Source organism: Narcine bancroftii, chromosome 4 (genome assembly GCF_036971445.1).
Source record: "Narcine bancroftii isolate sNarBan1 chromosome 4, sNarBan1.hap1, whole genome shotgun sequence".
Classification (NCBI taxonomy): Eukaryota; Metazoa; Chordata; class Chondrichthyes; order Torpediniformes; family Narcinidae; genus Narcine; species Narcine bancroftii.
Window position 1 is genome coordinate 110,511,540 of NC_091472.1, and position 15,373 is coordinate 110,526,912.

The window sequence follows — 15,373 nt, forward strand, 5'->3', positions numbered from 1 at the left end:
ATGCTGTTATTTTAGTGGGAGTGAGAGGAGTGGAAAAGGGATGATTGATGGACAGAAGATTTAATATTGGTACTTAATGGCAGGAAAATTCAATGTTATTAGTATTAATATTAATGGAATTCAGAATCCAATAAAATAAAAAAAATAATTATATGAAAAAGATTAAAGGAGATATGGCTTTTTTGCAGGAAACTTGTGACTGAAATAGAACATGGGAATTTAAAGAGAGATTGGGTTGGATCTCTATTGGCTTCATTTAATTCCAAGGCCAGAAGAGTAGCTATATTAATAAATAAAAAGTTACCATTTAAAATATTGGATACAACTATAGATAAAGCAGGGAGATATGTAATGGTAATTGTCAAATTTATTCAGACAATTGGACATTAATGAATATATATGCACTAAAATGTGGGTGATGGGAAATTTATACAAGATATTTTTATGCAATTATCAAGTGCCCAGGGAAAAATAATAATGGGTGGAGATTTTAATTTTACTTTTTATTCAAAACTAGATAGATGAGGTGGAAATATTGTTAAAAATAAAGTAGTTAAAATCGTGACAGATTTAATGAATGAGATGAGACTTGAAGGAAAATTCATTCTAATGATGGGGACTATTTTTATTCTTTTAGACATAAGACATATTGATATATTTTTAGTCTACACAATTACAAGCTAGAGTTCAGAAGACTGAATATCAAGCAAGAATATTATCGGCTCATTCATCTTTAATGATGTAAATTGCGTTGTATGAAAAACAAAATGTAGGTATAGATGGAGATTTAATACTGTACTTTTTAAAAAGGAAGGACTTTTGTGAATTTGAGACAACAGTTTTTTCTAGAAATTGATGAACTCTCAGTGGCAAATAAATTTATTATATGGGACACTATGAAAACCAATTTAAAAGAACAAATAATAAGTTACACATCTAAAATAAAGAAGGAATATATGAATGTAGATCAATTAGACAAAGATGTATTTAGAAAAGGAATTGCATGTTCATAATAATGAAGAGAAATGAAGATTATTGGAATAAAAAAAATTGAAACTTAATACAATACAATCTTGAGTAGAAAGAGCTGTACTGCGCACACGACAGAAATATTATGAATTAGGTGATAGAGCTCATAAAGTTTTATCAAGGCAACTCAAAGCAGATCAATTATCAAGAACAATAAGAGCAACAAAAAGAGAAACTGGTCAAATTTCATATAAAACGCAAGAAATTAATGACAATTTTAGGAATTTTTATAAACCATTATATCAGTCCGAATCTTTAAAGGACGAGGGGAAAAAAAGATGAATATCTATCACAAGTTACATTGCCAGAATTAAATGCTGATGAAAAAATGAAATTATCCAATTCCTTTATAGATGTTGAAGTACATGATATTTTAATGTCTTTGCCAAATAATAAGGGTCCAGGAGAGCACGGTTTCTCTCCGGAGTTTTATAATGAATTTAAGGAGTTGTTAATTCCTATTTTTATGGGACTTATGGATCAAATAAGAGTCGCAGCGACTTAGCAGATACTTTTAGAACAGCATTAATAAAATAAGAGTTTTGTATGATCATACAAAAGCTAAGGTGGGCACGAATAGGCAAATATATAAACCTTTTCCATTTGAAAGGTCATCGAGACAAGGATTCCCATCATCACCATTCTTATTTGGATTGGCTATAGAACCATTGGCAGAAGTGATAAGAGATAGAGATTAAGGGTTTTACAATAGAAGATAGAGAACATAAAATTAGCTTGTTTGCAGATGTTGTATCTTACAGAACCAGAAATATTGAAGAAAATAAATTGGCAGAATGTGGTTTGATATCAGGTTATAAAGTCATTGTAGGCAAGAGTGAAGTGATGCCTATGAATGATGGGAACTATAAGTAAGCAGGTGATAAAGTTTAAGTGGCAAAAGGAAGCAATTAAATATTTAGGAATTAATATTGATAGAAATTTAAATAATTTGTTTAAATTGAATTATCTACCATTACCAAAAAAAAACAATGAAGATTTAAAGAGATGGAAAGATTTACCAATAACTTTAATAGGAAGGGTAAATTGTTTAAAGACTAATATTTTTCTGAGGTTGCAATATTTATTTCAGTCGTTACCCATTCCTATACCAACGAAGTTTTTTCAAGAATTAAATAAAAGTGTAAGAAGATTTATTTGGCATGATAAAATGCCACGGATAACTTTGAAAAATTAACTTGGAAACCTGATCAGGGAGGATTATGGTTGCCGAATTTTAAAAATTATTATAAAGCAGCTCAATTAAGATTTTCATCCTGTTATCAAATTGGGGAGAAGTCACCGTGGGTATATATTGAAATGAATAATATAGGAGAAACTAATCCAGAACTCTTTTTGTATAATTGAACAAAGAATTTTTGAAAGGAGTACCAATTTTAAAACATTTATTCAAGATATGGAATGAAATTCATATACAAATAGGAATTAAGAACTACCAATAGCTAAGGTGATGTTAAAGCAGAATCCACTTATTCCTTTTACTTTAAAAGATCATTTCTTAGGTTTTTTTTCTGGACTTTTGAACAAATGAAAGAGAAATACAATATACCAAATAAAACTATTTTTCATACTATCAGCTTAAATCGTATTTAAAAAAGAAATTAGGTGTGAATTTTAAACTTCTGAAACAGAGCACATTTGAGTATTTAATAATTCATACATTTATTGAGAAATTTATTTATATACACACACACACACAATTACAAGACAATACAGAAAAAGGAACTATTTAAGTAAAAAAAAGGAAAAAAGATTTATATATACAAATTCATGATGAGGTCTGGTCAAGATTGTACTAGGAGAGTGCAACTAATACAATTAATGTTGGATATCAAATGGTACAATTTTTTTTTAACACCAATTATAGTACACTCTGTATAAATTACATTGACTCGATTCAAATTGTTCTGACAAATATTTCAGATGTAACAAAGAAACAGGAACCTTATTACAAGCAGTTTGGTTTTGTGAAAAAGTAGGAACATTTTGGGAAGATTTGAATATATTATTGGGACAAATTATGATCATACAGATATCAAAAGATCCCAGAATATTTTTGCTTGGTGATTTATATGACATTGACACTAAATTGAAGTTAGACAAATATCAACAACAATTTTGAGTGTAGCAATAACGGTGGCACAGAAATGTATGGCAGTAACATGGAAGTCTGATAATATGGTTGGATAGATGGCATATAGAAATTCAAAATTGTCTACTGTTGGAAAAGATTACTTATAATTTAAGGAATCAACCTGAGAATTTTTATACGATTTGGAAACCATATATTGATTTCATTAGTAAGAGTCCATCCACAACACCCACAACTCCCAATTAATATATACATGATGGAATAATATGTTAGGAATATATAAATATTGAATGACAATCAATTCATGTGTTTTCTTTTTTTCTTTCTTTGTGGGGAGGGGATGAAAAGAAAAATTTATATATCATTGTATATTGTTTTTCTTTATGTCCATATGCATATGAAAAATAAAATGTTCAAAAAAATTTCTTCCATGTTTTCAATTGTTTTTGGAATGGAATTCCTTGGATGCATGGAGTTTGATCACAGCTTGCCATTTAGGCTGAATTAATGTGAAGGGCCATGCTTAACAACTGAAATGGCCGCAAAGCAGAACTGTAGGCCGCGATCAGGTGACTGGAAGATGTGACACTGCACTTTCAGGATGAAAGTTGCAATTACTTTTGATGGTTTTCTTTGAATCTTGTTATATTCCACAGAAACGCGTCCATATTTTTGTGAACTTTGTGGAAAAGCTTTTACCCAACAGGGGGCACTTCGGCGTCACCAACGGATTCACACAGGGGAGAAACCTTACAAATGCAAGGCTTGTGAGCGAACTTTCACAGATATGTCCACATTGAGAAGACATGTGTCCGTAAGTGCTTCACATTTTTAATCAATGTGTTTTATGCTCAACTAAAAATATATTTTGGTAATGGAATATTGAAATTGATTGACCCTCAAAGCTGTTCAACACTGCAAACAATAAATTGTTAACAAAGAGTAGTTGATCAGAAGCAACGCAGTTAAAATGATATTTCTAACATAACCCTTGTCTGCTTAAACCCCCCATGGGGAATGGAGAGGTCTCCCCAGAATCTTTCTATTGATAATTAGATGTTTGTTCAGTTATTTTGGATCTGTCGTTCTCCTTTTAATTTCCATATTGCTGCAGATGGTTTTAGAAGTTCCATATGATTGCAAGGTGAATGTTGACTTGAGGATTTTATTTTTTTTGGAAAGTTCGTATTTAACTGATGTTGCTCTGTTTCGATTTTGTGTGAGTTGTATAGGAAAATCAAAGAAATGCATAACATCATCAACAATGCTACCAATCCGAGAAGGGCAAAGAAACCAAGAGAATGAGTTTGAGTTTTCTCATAAATTTGATGCTAGAGTTGCTCTGCAGGTCTCTGAATGCTGAAAACTATATTAGAGTTTTTCGTTACACATTAGCCACCTTCATTGATTAAATTGTAATTGAGTATTTTTAGACAGTTTTATAAGCAGTACTGGAATGTTTTGAGATGCAGTTGCAATGTCCTAATTTGTAGACTTTTATAAATATGAACTCTGAAAACATACTAAATGTTCGACCGATTTCTAGTCTCACTGACTTTGATTAATACAACATCCCTTACTTTTCCAAAATACTTTTTTATTAAATCAAAGGAAAACTTCCACTTGGCTCCTACATAAAGCCCAAAAAATGTTTGGTTCCTAAATATTTCCCACATCCATCTTCAAAAATAAAACCATGTGTAAACTGGGGTACCCCTGGTCTCATTTGTAATGGTGAACCACACTTGTTGGGAAATTTACATGGTCACATCAAAGAAAATATTGTTTTATTATATAGACTGTATTTGAAAAATATTTGCCTAAAAAATTTTGATTTATAAGTGCCAATAAATTGAATTTCTGACCATTTTCATGTTGATTTATGTCATTCATCAGATTTGAATGTGCATCTCTGGTCAGATTCCACACTAGCATGTTTGATGGTTTCCCAGAACCAGGTACACACCTAATAAACAATTTACTGGAAAAACGCTGTGGGTTGAGCAACATCAGTTGGAGGAAAATAATGGTCCAGGTTTTGAGCCAGGACCATTAATCAAGACTAATGATTGTGAATAGTGAGTACTTGACACAGTCAGTAAGAATTGGAGACAGCGTCTCCTCCTCACTGACAATCAACACAGGCACCTCAAGGATGCATGCTTAGCCCACTGCTCTACTCACTGTACACCCATGACTGTGGCTAGACACAATTCCAATGCTATCTACAAATTGGCCGATGACACCAGGATTTTCAGCAGAACCATTCGGCAATGAGGAAGTGTTCAGGGTGGAGATGGATAACCTAGTTGAGCGGTGTCACACGAACAACCTTGCACTCAATATTAGCAAAATCAAGGAGATGATTGTGAACTTCAGGAAGAAGTCAGGAGAATGCACACTAGTTCTCATCAAGGGATCAGTGGTGGAATGGATCAAGAACTTCAAATTCCTGGGTGTCAACATCTCCAAGGCTCTATTCTGGAGCCTCCATGTTGACGTAATCACAAAGAAGACTCGCCAGCAGGCAGGCTATCGTTTGGGAGGTGCTTGAGGAGATTTGGGTGTCACTGAAGACTCTTGAAAACTTCTACAAGCGTACCGTGGAGACCATCCTGGCTGGTTCCGTCACTGACTTGTGTGGAGGTGCAATGCTCAGGACAAGAAAAAACTCCAGAGGGTTGTTAACTCAGTTTGCAACATCATGGGCACCAGTCTTAACTCCATTGAGGACATCTACAAGAGGTGGAGTCTTAAGAAAGCAGCCTCTCTCCTCAAGGGCCCCCACCACCCAGGCCATGCCCTCTTCACTGTGCTACAGTGGGGAAAAAGATCTAGGAGCCTGAAGACAAGCACTCAGCAGCACAAGGACAGCTTCTTTTCCTCTGCCATCAGATTCCTGAACGAACAGTGAACCACAGACACTGCCTTACTTTGATTTTATTTACTTGGGTTTTTTTTATATCTCTGTTGTAAGGTAGTTTATATACAGTGTCCTCAATAATATTTGGAACCAATGCACTTTTTCCTTGATTTGCGCTGTGATACACAGTTTTAAATTTGTCATCAAACAATTCATGTGTAATTAAGTGCACATTCCAGATTTTTTTCAAGGTTACTTGTATACGCTTTAGCTTGACCTTGTGGAAATTACAGCACTGTTTATACATAGTCCCCTCATTTCAGGGCACCTTAATGTTTGGGATATTTGGCTTCACAGATGTTTGTGAGTACTCGGGTATGTTTCATTGCTGCAGGTATAAGAGAACTAGACTTGTTTCGAAGCTTTTGATCACCTTTGCAGTCCATAGTTGCCATTTTTCAACATGAGGGTCCAGAGTTGGGCCAATAAAAATCAAAGAAGCCGTTATGAGGCTGAAAAACAAGAAACAAACAGTAAGAGACATCAAACTTTAGGATGACCAAAATCAACTGTTTGGAACATTAAGAAGAAAGAGAATACTGGTGAGCTCAGTAATCACCAAGGGATTGGTATTCCAAGGAAGACTTCCACAGCTGATGACACAAGAATTCTCATTCATAATGAAGAAAAATCCCCCAAACGTATGTCCAAGAGATCAGAAGCATACTTCAGGGGGCAGGTGTGGGCATGTCAATGAATACTTCCGCAGAAGACTCTGAACAGAGGCTACACCGGAAGATGCAAACCACTAGTTAGCCACAGAAAGGATGGCCAGAGTTCAGTTGCCAAGAAGTATTTAAGTGTCTGCAGAATTCTGGAAAAAGGTCTTGTGGACAGATGAGACCATGATTAGCCTATATCAGAGAGATGGTAAGAGCAAAATATAGAGGTGTAAAGGAATTGTCCAAGATCCAAAGCATATCACCTCTGCCATGGTTTGATTTATTTTTCTTGTTGCAATGATGATTCTTCAAAGCCTGTTTTTGTTACTCCTGTTTATCTCTTTTCCAAAGGTTGCTTTGAATGGCTATTATTTTGAGTGATATGGACAGTTTAATCTGAAGAAATCTTAGTTGCAAATCTGTCTAATGTCTTGTCTTTCTAGGTTATTCTGACACCAGACTTCTTTTCGATTTAAAAAGTTCAGACTTTTTGAATTGCACCATTGCATGTCTGGGTGTATGTTTTCTGAATATCTCCTTCAACAAAAAAAAAGTACATTCTAACATCAAATCTAGAATTACTTCTGCTAACTTTTATATTGTTTTTTCCCCCTTAGGTCCATGATCGAAATGCCCACTGGCGGTCCTACTTGATTGATCTTACCTCAAAGAAAGATCACAATTGGTCAAAAATTGAAACTTTAGCAGATGTATGTCTCTCAGATGATCCTGTACCCATAACCTGGGTGAAATGAAGAGTATGCACTGGAAAGTATGAACCAGGTCCTGACTAATGTTAAACGAAGACATGAAGACAGCATACTACACAAGTATTGTTTTGGAATTTATGATGAAAAAATAGGGTATTTTTTTTGTTTAAAATCATCTATTCTTTAAAAGCTAGTAACACCTTAACCATTAAATTAGCAGTAACAAGCCACGTGTCATTTGGAGATCAATTATTGTTGTTAGGCATGATGTCTGTAGTTTGTCTATAAATACAAATCAGATATATCTAATTATATCGATTTGGTATAAATAAGCCAAAATTGGTATTAAATGTCGTACTTCTAATTTTCCATCTTTTAAATATCAGGGCATTATTTTCCAATATTATAAGAAGTAAATTTATTCATCAAAATTCTCCATATATTAGCAGAGTTTGCCTGTATGTAATAGCAGAAGTTTGCTAAATTGATGCAAAGAGCATGAGCCCACTCAGCTTAAATTTCTATACCTGATTTTATTAATCGGTTGAATATTTCTAAAATATCCACATTTAGAATTATCATTACCTGACATGTACCTCAATTTGTTTGTAATGGTAACAGGATATGATTAGTAATCTGATCTTGATAAAGCTGCTATTTGGTTCTGCTTGTATTCCAAGATTAATTTTAAACAATGATTAAAAAATTAACATCATTTTAACGCAAACACTTAGTACTCCAATGTTTGGTTTTAAAAGAATTTTGTTAATGGTGTGAATGTCGTGGTACTTTTTTTGGTATTGACTTTGTTAATGCTCTTTACAATTGGTGCAATATCATGGACAAAGGATTTGTCAGCAAAAAGTAAATCAGCAACAATGTTATTCAATCAAATTACAGTAAAACCCCTGGGATCCGGCACCTATGGGGATTGGTAGATGCCTGATGAGTGTCTTTTCTGGTTGCTTGAGACTCACTCTTACAATGCCCAACTAATACAACTGCATTAAGAATAAACAGTTTAAAATATAAAAATACCATTACTGTACTTGTACTGAACTAACCACTTGTATGAATATATAAACCTTAAATCATTTTACTTTATTTTTAGTCTCATTGTTTGAAAATATTTAACCATCGCTGCATCTGCAGGTTTTTCCTCCTCCATGGAGCTGCCTAAAAGACGAACAATAACATTATGGATAATTACCCCTTCCCCAAGTTTACAAATAAAGTCTCTGACTGAGGCGTCTCTTATTAAGCAGGGATAAGGAGACACTTGAAGAGAGTCACCCCAACGGTGAGTGGCATCAATCAGCTTTTCATCCTGGGCAACGTCTCAATCGGTCGAGCAAAGAACTACCAAGGGACTCCGCTCCCTCAATACTCCCATCACCAAAGGTTTGTGTTACTTCAGAGAACATTTACTTTTTTCAATTCTAAACTTGCGAATTTTTGCCTATTATTTTATTCTTTTTTTTAAATATTATTTATTTTCCTCTATTCTTTTTTGCTGATTGCTTGAATTCCAGATATCAGGGGTTTTACTGTATTGCATTTCACAAAATATCTTGGCAACTTCTGCTATTGATTAATGTCCTTGACATTGAGAGATATGCCTGAAAATTATAGGTGATGTATCTCTTGAAACATAATACTCCCTGATCATCTATAATGGGAGTTTGATCACATAACATATTTTCTCAGCTTCTGATGGGACATGGTCACATTGTAATGTCTTTTGTTAAATGTTACAACTATGTAATGCCACATAACTGAGCTTCTGTAAATTATGCACAATTTACTTGTATGGGGGCATCTTTTGTCATTTAAAGAGGTATTAATCCGAGTCTGCTAAATATGGCTGTCAAAGTATATTTAAACTTGAATTGATAGATATGTCATTATAAGAATTAATGCAATTATTGCAAAACATATCATTGATCTATTGCAATTAGCAATATGCGATCACGAAACATTAAATTCTTTCAAACTATAATTGTTTTTAATTTCCATGTTAGTGTTTTTAAATTGTGCACAGCAATATTATTTCTTAATGCGTGGATATTTCGTAGTATTTCTTGTGCAATAGATTCATCAAACTAATTGAAAATTCTATTTATCTGTAAATCTAAAATTAAATAGAGCCTATTTTAAAAATAAGGCCAAGGGTATCAGCATCATTGTGTCCCAAATCCAAGAGAGATCTAGGGAGGGAATTGGTCTAACCTAGAAAGTTCTGCCTTAAAAAAAAAAATGGGCACAGGTTTTCCGTAACAGACATGGGGAACACTGCCTTTTGTTAGTAAAGGCATGGATATTTGGCAGCTTGCCCAGCTCCAGTTATCCATGGGATCAAAATGCCATAGGCAGTTATGATTTGGCCAGCATCCAAGCAAACCTGGAAAGGGAAGGAAATAGTTGTCAGGGAATTAACATGACAATGGGACTTGATGTTTTCACATTTTCCACCAAATGTTACAGTTAAGTGAACTAGATCTTTGGATTTGAAGGTGTTTGTTGCAGGAAAATTAAGCTCTCGTAAAAAGATCAGTGATATTTTGAAATACTGTTAAATTTAGACATGCATCTCAGTAACAGGTCCTTCTGGCTCACAAGCCTGGACCTCTCAAATACACCAATTAACTTACAAGCCCTGTAGGTTTTAGAAGGGTGTGGAACACCAGAGCACCCAATGGAAACCCAAGCAGGCACAGAGAACGTATGAACTTGCAGACAGAGCCAGATTCGAACCCAAATCACTAGTGCTGTAATAGTGTTGTACTGACTGCTACCCTAACCATGCTCTGGCATTTTGTTGAATGATGAAGTAGACATAAGGAACTAAATGACCTTTCTTCTAGTAGTCCAATGTCTCCACTTATCATCTTACCCCTTTTAATGTCATGTTGACCAATTCTAAATTCGATCAGAAAGAAAATACCCTCTCTTCCTGTCCCTTCTCACCCCTACAGGCTATCAAAAAAAGCATGTACAGGATCACAAACAATTGAGATCTCCTAACTGAGGTAGATAAGCACATAAACAATGGAGGATATAAATTGGATTCAGAAAGGACTACTAAATAGAAGTTAATAGTTAGTCCACTAAGAAGCAAGGTAACATTTCATGGTTTGTTTTGCTGTTGTTGAGTCCTAGAATACTTTCACATTTGGTTGATTGTTGATTGTAATGAGCACTGGAACTTTGGTTGGAAATTTTAATGGGATTAAACATGAGTGGATTTAGAAATAAATTTGAAAATTAATTAAAGATGGTAAAATTGGTGTTTGTGATTTTTGATTGCATGCTGGCGTATATTTTTTATGATCTATTTATCTTTGAGGAATAAGAATGATAGATGTTGTTTACCTTGATTAGATCCATCATTATTCTTTGGGAGTTTCTTCTTGACACGCTTTGCATGCTGGTACAAAGGGCTATTCAACCTCTTCATTACCAAGATACTGCAAAAAAAATTGTGACAGTATTTGTATAAGGAATTATGAAAATTGTTGTTGGTGACTTGAAAACTACTCTTTGTTAGGTAAGTTAGACAATCCCAAAAAGAAAAAAGTCTATAAAAATTGGACAATTTTCAATCCCAGTACACTGAGTTCCTTTCTGGACTTGTAAAGGAGTCATATGTAATTTCCTTGCATTTATGGAACCAAATGCAGGTACTCCCTAGCTTATGACCGTAATTGGGAACAAAGGATCAGTCGTATCTTGAAATGGACGCAAGTCGGAATTTTGCCTACGCACGCGGAGTACTAAAGTCTTAAAGCGAACATTTTAATTAAATATGAGAGATAAGTGCCCTTATGATATTGAATTCACGCCCTTAACTGTACATGCACCAACCGAACTCCATTACGTGAACCCACCACACATGTGCCAACCGAAGACTTGCGCATACGCACAGGAATCGAGATGGTGTCACCCAGCCTATAGACCCCGGGATGCCGACGAACAAAGTAAATATGCACATTTTCCCTGCATCCCTGTTACAGCTTGTCAAATACAACATAAACCGTCAATTTTTTTTTAATTGGTCCTGTTTGCAGATGGACATAGTTGTGTCGGTCGCAAGTCGGGAAGTACCTGTATTCCAAATCCCTGAGCATCTCTGTCTACCTAAAAGAAATATTAATACAGATACTTTACAGTAAAAAAAATTAAGTAATTTCAATGCAAAAATATTTTGGAACAGTTGCAAATAAGAGACTTGAATCAAAGATTTAATATTGACATTAAATTTAGCAAAAGTTCTTTAATTCAGCTAATTAATCTAAAGGTCATTAACAATTCACCCGGTAGTCCTTTTGGAATCCAATTTATATCGTCCATTGTTTGTGCTCATCTACCTCAGGAGATCGCAATTGTTTGTGATCCTGTAGTGGTATGAATGACGATGTAAGTCATTCCCATCATCTTTTGACCTGAAGGTCCATAATTCTTTGAAAAGTGGACAGCTGTTGAAAGCTTGGGCAGACTGCTATAATTTGGAGTATTTTCAATGGATCACAGGCATGAAGTTTAATGAATTTTATTTAAACATTTGGATGTAGTCTGATACCAAAGCAATACCCTGTTCGAAGAATGTATATGTGAACATAAAGTAGAATAATCTGGCAATACCTGAATATTGTGTGAAAAGTGTCTCCTGTGAATATTAGGAGATTTTTTCTCAAGCAAACTTGCTGTTAGAACACGGCTATTTCAGATTGTGAAGTGTAATCCCTGCTGTTCCTCAGTCTCCATTCTCTTGTCATCACTGAAACTTTGCATGAATTTCCATCATCACTCCAGATCAATAAAATAAATATTACATAATTACTAGATTCAAGAAAGCAACTTTACTACAGTAAAAATTCTCATGTCTACAGTTAAATTTTTATTCTGAAAAATTTGACCTTGTTTCAGGTGGTTCATTTGTAGTACATTGTGGGCACCAAGTCATAATTTCAGATTTGTATGAATGATTAAACAGAACCTGTCAGGATTATTATTTATCCTGCTGTTCCTTTTTGCACTTGGTTTCTTGTATATTCATATATATTGTCAACAGTTTAATGTGACAAATTTCTACAATTCTCAAATGCTGCATTGTTATACTCTTGCTGCACCATAGTTACACATTGTGTTGAAATGAGAATTTATTGTTGCACTTACAATGTACACATGCCCCAAAATTATTTTTGCTGCAGCCACACAGGTTTATAAATTAAATTACTGCAATACATCAAGATAAAGAGATGATAAATATAAAAGGATTGATAAATATTCACAATTGTAGTTACTGCAGGAAAAAAGTGCCTTGCTGCGTGGGGGGGAGGGGGGGGTTGGGGGGTGGGGAGAAGCCTTGCTTCCTTTTAATTTTTTTTTAAACCGCTATATATGTCCTTCACTTGGATAGATTATTTTTTTCTATGCATTTTTTCTGTTGGTCTTTTTGGACCAAAGTCCACATGCACATTTCCAAATATCAGCCTACACCAGGGCTTTATCAGTGATGAACACTTAATTTTTTCCAGTTCATGCCCATGCAAACTTTGGAGCCCCTTCTCTCCCAATATTTTGTGCAATATTTTAAGCAAGATTGAAATAAATACAGCTTTGGTCATGAGATGAAATTGACCACGGTCTATGATTAATAATTGATGTTTAATTTTTAAAAATTCCTCTGCAAATCGATGTGTCATCTTTAATTAAACCTTCTCTCCCATCCATTCTTGGTTCTTATACCTTCCAACTTGCCCATCTCTTCCCTTCCTCACATTTCTCTGGCTCTGCCATTCAGCTTAATTCTGTGACCCCCCCTCCCCGAACTACAGTTTGGAACTTTATGAAGGCATGGGAGATAAACTACAGCTTTTAAAGTTTCATGAATGGAAAGCTTGTTTTATATAAATTTTTGATTCTACAAATGAAGTGCTTTTTTTATGGTTGTTGCCAATTCATATTTAGATCTGCCATTTTTTGAGAATGGCTTGTTCCCCCTCCAGATCTGTGGGTGTGGAGGTGTCTGATGAGGCCATTGTGGCAATGAATGTGCCTGCTGCAAGTGGGGCAAGTGATTTTTGATCATGTCATTGGGTAATTTAGGGGGTAACTGGTCTGCTGTTTATGGTGGGCTTCTATTTGCTCCTGATGAATGTTAAATTGAGGTGATGGGTGCCATTAATATTTGTACATTTTGAGCAGTCTCATGCCATGGATTTCTGAATTACTCAATGTTATATTTAAGGACGGTTTAATAACATCCTCGAATAACTTCTCCTTTCCAAATATTATTCTCTTAACCATGATGGAACTTGGATTATCTGTCGGGGAATCTGAAGTTGATGGCCTCAATATCAGTGTTGACTGAATATAATTAGGGCCTTTGTTGGCCTAGGAAAAGGTTATGAGTCTTAATTTTTTTAAAGTTTTTGGGCAATGTCAACCATCCTTTTTCTCCCACTGATGCTGCTCAAGCTACAGAGTTCCTGCCAACAGTGTGTTTTGCTGCACTCTCCAGGGTGTCAATGCATTGGTTTCCTCGTCCTATCAGGGAATTTGGAGGATTTTACAAATGCAGCCTTGGCATGAGCTCTCCATATGCAGGGCAAGTTATGTTTCCACAGCGGTGGGATGTGCTGCTAGGCTAGTGGTGGAACCATATATAACAGTAGCATTAAGAGGTTATAGGTAGGCGCATGAATATGCAAGGATGGGGATTATGAGCAGGCAGAAACGATGTTTAATTTGGCACAATCATCATGGCTGAAGGGCCTGTTCTTATGCTGTACTGTTTTGTTTATTCCCATGTCAATTTTCCCAAAATACATTTTAATGCAACAGTTTATTTTTAAAAAGTTATATACAATATTTTGTAATTAATATAATGGGCAGATACTGTACTTCGTTAACCTAATGAATTTTCACCAATTAAGAAAGTGATTTAGATGCAACAAAACTAGGCCCCAGGGGCCTTCCAAACAAATTCATTTTAAAGCCTTTTTTTTTAAAAATAAACCAACCCCACTTTTAATTTGGGACAGCTGCAGTATGGACCAGAGGCAAAGGAACAAACAATTAAATTCAGCTAGTGATCAAATTTCAACATTTTCAGAGAAAACTCTTCTGGGGCTGGTGACCTTAAAGCTCATTAAGTCTCTGAGCAGAGGAGACTCACTTATTCTTCAAGAGATAAGAAAAGGTAGTCAAGCCCTTTCCAGTAAGCGTGACTCTAAAACCACTGAAATGAATCAGCCTATCTCTGGACTGAAAACTATGCCGGAAAAGTTGAGTTCTTGAGTAGCCAAGGCAGAGGAGCATGTTGGCAGTGGAGGTAGAACTGGGCTGCTGTGTTGTCATTAAGGAAGGAAAATGACTAATGGAGAAAGTCAACCAACTGGAACACTACAGATGACGCAAGAACATGCATGTTGTTAATCTTCAGGAAGGCTGAGGGGGAAACAACCCTGTAAACGTTTTTGCTAACTGGATCCCAGCCACTGTCGTTAAAGAGCATTTCACTGAGCCCTTGGTAATAGAGCAAGAACATTGGAGCCCGATGTTGCACCCTGTCCACCTGCAAACCAGAAACAGAGACCTAACCTGATACGCCTGCTCAAATATCAAGACGGGCAAAATCCTACATATCACTGCATAGCGGTCCAGAGAAAATAAGGCTCCCATCGTGTACGAATATTATGCCTGTCTGGTTTTTTTCCCCCAACCTGAGTGCCAGCTTTATGAAATGCAGGAAGGAGTATGACTAGGTTAAGAGAGCTTTGATCTAAGGATTTGTTCTCCTCAATCATGCAACATTGAGGATCATGTTCACAGACGGAGGGAGAAGATATTCAAAACACCTAAGGAGGCGACAGCATTCCTGCCTGACTCTCCAGGAGAAATATAATGGTCAAAAACAGGTGGATGAAAACAGGAC

The 15,373-nt window shown here is 35.4% G+C and overlaps 1 protein-coding gene across 6 annotated transcripts in view; it reads left to right on the forward strand.

The window, feature by feature from the left end:
* Nucleotides 1–10,721, forward strand: part of LOC138760985 (GDNF-inducible zinc finger protein 1-like) — a 32,454-nt gene extending 21,733 nt beyond the window's left edge. For all 6 annotated transcript variants that reach the window (XM_069932401.1, XM_069932406.1, XM_069932404.1 and 3 more), the window contains 2 exons: nt 3,796–3,953; nt 7,342–10,721. In XM_069932401.1, the coding sequence (XP_069788502.1) occupies nt 3,796–3,953; nt 7,342–7,479 (296 nt within the window). In that variant the 3' untranslated portion in view covers nt 7,480–10,721. The remainder of the gene's footprint in view (nt 1–3,795; nt 3,954–7,341) is intronic.
* Nucleotides 10,722–15,373: the final 4,652 nt, after the last annotated feature.